We start from the raw sequence: 5,496 nt of genomic DNA on the forward strand, positions 1-5,496 counted from the left end.
AAGATATACTTATTCCATTTTTGAAATTGCTTTCAAACAACTTCCAAATTCTTTTTTGCTGCAATAGTAATAATTCCCTATAAAAAGCTATTAATAGTTTCTCTTCACCCTAAAAGGGATATTTACATTTGAGCTATTTTTTAAGTTAACAAGTAAATGTGGGCTAATAATCACAGTCTCAAATTTAAAATGCTTTTGCTTTTGCCCTTATCCAAAGAGCTTGTGTTAAGAACTCAGAAATGCACAGCTTTGTAACTTAGCCTTGCTCCCCTCTCTATGGGGCTGTCTGCATGTTACTGCCTGTTACCTGTCTCATCTTTTTTTCCTTAAGTAGGCCACTGAGTTTCTCAACTAAATTTCAGACAGAGCACTAGGCATGGATATTATGGTCATGACAAAGTTGCCTTGCTCATCAGGAGTCCTGGGGCTCATCTGCAAAGGTTTAGCAGATGGCTGAATTTACTTTTTCCACCCACCCCCATCATTCCTACCCTCCGAATTCCTGCATCCATCTTTCTTTTAAAGAAGGGATTGTCCTAGAGGATGCCTAAGAGATTGAAAATGAACACTTGCCCCACCATTCACAAATCTTTGAGTTGAGACTGAATACAACCTGTGGAACGGGTATTAGGGATACAAAGCTGAGTGGTGACAGGGATTGGTCCGGCACGCTCATGCCTTAGCAACTCCTCCAGTCTGCCTCCATAGCAGGCATCAGTGGGGTCTCAGGGCTCCCGAGCCCGTGGTTCGCAGACTGAGCACAATGCAGTCCTACAGGCAGTCCCTTAGGCTGAAGTGAAGACCCACGGTTCCTTACTCCTTCATTTCAGGGAAGGAGCAGTAGCTGGGCCCCAGGCCTCTCACAGTGCAGTCAGTGCTGTCGCTGTCGCACTTGCCGCAGTGACAGTCAGTGGCCACTGGGTATGAGTAGAGGGAGTCTGCGTGGTGGGCACAGCCAGGCAGTCTTATCGTCTCATAGATCAACCCCTTGAAGGTGCATGTTTTCTGGGGGTTAGGCCTGGCTGGGTCCTTATACACCAGGTCCTGAGGGATTCAGGAAAGGGGGAGTTAGGTCATAATATTTTGAAGTTTGTGTTTATCTTACACAAAACGAGACAGTGATTTGATAGGTATGCTCTCACATTAAACCCACTGAAACACCCACGACTTCACAAACCATCCTGATCATTCTAGAAATCTCACAGGAAATATACTGCTTTTTTTTTTTTTTTTCATTCCCTATGGCTATATCAAAATACTAATTGCCTGGCAAAATGTAAATGTATTTTGAATTTTAATTTGAAAATGATAAAAATGAGAATATGACTTGGAATTTAGTTTTGAAGTAGGGTCTTGCTCTAGCCCAGGCTGACCAGGAATTCACTCTGTAGTTCCAGGCTGCCCTCCAAATCACAGCAATCCTCCTATGTCGGCATCCTGAGTGCTGGAATTAAAGGCGTGCCATGCCGTACTTTGACTAGGAATTTAAAACTACCTTTTTATACTTAACAGCTACATTGACAAGCTATGAGTATTCCAGTTTAATTTTCCAGAAAAAGTATTTCAAAATGTGTTGTTTTCATATTGCATTTGTAAGTGTCAAAAAAGATAGTATATGAATGTCGATGCTTAGCTTAAAATATTTAGGGAAGCTTATTTTGCCCAGCCCTTTAGACATTTTTCCCTTTTAAGGGCTATGTTCTGAAGGCTATTAGTTCACAGGAAATATACTTTGCATATAATATTAAAAACTGATTATTCTAGCACTTTTGAGTAGAAAAGTTTATTTGTATTGATGGGAGAAAATGGGGCCACTACTTAATTTATTGCCTTGTCATGCTACTCAATCTTTACCCCTAAAAGATATAATAATTTGTTCATTAAGTGCAACTCATTTCCCACCACATAAGGTATATTTCATTTAACATTTCTGCTTTTCAATTTCAGTTTATAGAATGAAATCCTGTATAGATAACCAGATCTTGTGGGCTAAAATGAAAAGTAAAAACAAAAAGTGGAAACTGTCTCCTAATTTGGATTAGTACAAAGAAGCTCTGGGAATTCAGGCTAGCACATTAATGTTTCTGTGTTTTGGTTTTCTTGAAGGAATACAAAAGGGAGTAGGTTTGTGATTTCTTTTCCATCTAATAGTCTGTAAGGATTGACTGTGTTCTCAGGCTGCTCATTGACATTTGAATTCATGTAGGTCTAAACATAATGTTGGTGAGTTGTTCCTATTTTTATGTGAATTGGAAGAACATTTGGTATTATCTCTGTCAAAGATAAGACCTTAATTACAGAAATTGCCTTTTAGAGATACTGTGGGTCCTTAATGAATATATATATATTCATTATATATATATATACCTATTTAGTTGTCTTCATGAAAACTGTCATGGAAATACTTTTGTTCAGTTTTGGAAATGCAGAGTTGTTATAATACCTGATTTATCAGGTTGATTCACACAAATAAAATTCTAGGTCCAAATAACATCACAGTTATTAACCACAATCACAGCAGAGACAGTATTCACTTGTGGCTGTTACCTAGGAAAAATCTTCTATCGATGGAGTGCAAATGGATGAAGCTTGCTTCGCATTATCCCCCAACACCTCACCTCCAGACCTCAGGACCTACCCTGGTGTAGCAGTAGCCAGCACACCAAGTAGTGTTGATGCTTATGCAGAAACGACACTCTTCTTTTTCTATTGCAATGGTGATGTTGGTCAACTCACAGCTGTCACAGCACATTGCTCTCCAGCAACAGAAAAGGAAGAAAAACTGGACTGACTTCATCCTAGACTGAAGAGCAAACAATTACAGCTCATTAGCAACAGAGAAAACAGAGAATTCAAACCATCATCTCAGTGGGCCAGACCAACAGCAACTAGGCTACCTATCCCCTGATCACATTTTGTTTTAGCAAGAGCTTTTCCTTCCTCTCTTTATTTTGCCTTTTCTTTCTTAAAAAAATATTTCTCTTTATTCTTCATTTTGTTGGAAGGGGGAGTGGAAGTAGAAAGTTATTGATCAAAACTCCAAAATAATGGTTTAGCCAGATCAGTATTTAAGGATGACTACTATTACTATACTAAGGTAATAACTCTAATACAGGTAAGTGTGATTGTTACATCTGCCCTTTCATTAAAAATTTGAAAGACTGGTCTTATTAAAAAAAGAAGAAGATTCTATGCAACAAAATCATGTCTTCAATGTTAGCATTTCAGAAATATTATTACTTGTACTTGCCCACATTTGTTGAACATCAGACTATTTCAGAAGTTAGGCAAACTTGTCTGTAAGGTCAGTGTCTCAAGACAGTATACTGACCATATTTAAGAAGCCCCTTAGGCAAGTACAATATTCTATACAACAGTGGCAGAAAGCTCCCACTTGTTCTCCAGCTTTTAAACATGCTGCAATTTCAAAAGTAGCTTCTCCCACTGCAGTAAGTGCTGACACTCACCTGCGTTGGCTTTCCTTCCTGGAGAAAGCTGTAGACTGACTTAAGTCTCATTGCCTTTTATACAGAATGATGAGCTCCTAACACCCCGTGGATTTACTGGGTATTAACGTGATGAATACTAACATGAAGCCAGGTGTAAGTGAATCAGTGTTTAGATAGACAGGGAGATCAAGCTTCATGAAACTAGTCTAAACGTTGTCGACCAGAAAAGATCATGCTATTGGAGATGGTGATATTGTACAAATTAAATTTGATATGGTAGCACACCCACACTTTTACCTTGTCAAATTAAATATGACTCTAGACCTTTCATTTTGATCTTTAACTTGTAGAACTCAGAATCCTTTCAAAGTATTGCTTTGTCTTTGTTGAGAAAGTACACTGAAAGGATATGGCTTACTTATGGCTCCAAGAACAGACTGAAAGTTGTGAGAGAAGAAACAAATAGAAATATTTTATTTTTATGACCTGTGTAAACAATGAACTGTATTTTTTTACTCCAACATTTAGTTCTCCTAATGTCAATCCTTACTTTTTATTTTTTAATTTTTTAATGATTTATTAATTTGAGAGTAGAGGGAGAGAAACAGAGAGACAGAGAGGAGGAGGAGGAGGAAGAGAGAGAGAGAGAGAATGAATATGGGTGTGTCAGAGCCTCTTGCTCCTGCAAACGAACTCCAGACATTTGTGCAGCTGGCTTTATGTGGGTACTGGGAAATTGAATCCAGGTCAACACGTTTTGCAAGCAAGCACCTTTAACCACTGAACTATCTCTCCATCCCCTAATCCTTACTTTTTGATACTTTAGCAAGAGCATTCCATTTTACTTGTGATTCTTATTTTCTCCAGGCCCTTGCTTGTGCTGTTCTTTCTGTTGCTAATGTTCTTGCTTCTTACCTGTCTCCCCTAAAACGGCCCCCATTCCTGAAAAATATCCTAAGTTCTATAATTCAGATGTATTTCATGTTGAAGAAAAGGCAAGGAGGGCTTTAGTCTTTAGTTTCCATTTGTAATTTGTAACCATGTCTCCTCTGGTATTCTATGAACTCCACAGGGATATGATTGGTTGCTTAGCAAATTCTCACTTATTATGTAGTGTGACTGGAGTAAAAGGTCACTGGTGGGAATGTCAGGATATTGTGTTAGAGAGATCACAAAAGCATGTAGGGTCTTAAAACAACATAGGGGTTTTGTTTTTCATTAAGTGTGATGGGGTATGGGACCTATTATAGGATTAAGTAAAGAAAGATCTGCTCTGAAGTAAGTCATAAAACATACTTCTCACTATTGTATTGCTAATATAGCTATAATCAGAAAGATATTCTTAGGATGCTGTTTCAAGAACCCAGGTGAAAAATAGTATTTGTTCAGACCAGTATGGTAGCCATGGATGTTATGAGATTTGATATAACTCTGGATGTATTTTGAAAGTAGAAGCAACAAAACTTCTGATGGATACACACTAAGTGTGAGAGAAAGAAGAGTTCTAGTTTGGACACCAGAAGGAAAAATTTGCTATCAACTAAAATGGGTTGGCTGAAGATGTAAGTTTGAGGAAAACACAAGTCTTTCTGCATAGACATGTTGACTTTAAAGTGTCTGAATTCAAATAGACTGCTGATTCTGGAGTTTAGAGGAAATATGTTGACTGAATGTACCTGGTTGAGATTACCAAAGGAGTGGGGTGTTATGAATCAGACCTTATAGATTTTGGTCTTTTGGAACTTTTGTTTTAGAGGAATGAGCATGGACTTGGTACTTAAAACTGAAGATGCCTTCTGGAGTGGTAAGCCAAGTTTTATAGACTATACTGAATCTGGAGGTCATTGCTTTTCATTTGGACTGGCAGACTAGTAAGTTCTGGTGATCCTCCTATTTCTTCTCCCCTCAGTCCTGAGGCTGAAGGAATGTTTGTTCTCACTCAGCTTTCTCATGGGTGTTGGGGATCTCAATAAGATCCTCATGGTTGAGTAGCAAGTGCCCTTACCAACTGGGCCATCTCTTGAGCCCCATAATTTTTTAAAAATAA

The 5,496-nt window shown here is 38.4% G+C and overlaps 1 protein-coding gene across 1 annotated transcript; it reads right to left on the reverse strand.

Moving 5' to 3' along the window:
* Positions 1–813: 813 nt before the first annotated feature.
* On the reverse strand, positions 814–2,797 carry Fshb (follicle stimulating hormone subunit beta). Its single transcript, XM_004660843.2, has 2 exons — positions 2,639–2,797; positions 814–1,044 (listed from the first exon to the last, which is right to left on the reverse strand). The coding sequence occupies exons 1-2, from the start codon at positions 2,795–2,797 to the stop codon at positions 814–816; spliced, it is 390 nt and encodes a 129-aa protein (XP_004660900.1).
* Between the last annotated feature and the right edge of the window lie 2,699 nt (positions 2,798–5,496).

Source organism: Jaculus jaculus, chromosome 8, assembly GCF_020740685.1.
Source record: "Jaculus jaculus isolate mJacJac1 chromosome 8, mJacJac1.mat.Y.cur, whole genome shotgun sequence".
Lineage (NCBI taxonomy): Eukaryota > Metazoa > Chordata > Mammalia > Rodentia > Dipodidae > Jaculus > Jaculus jaculus.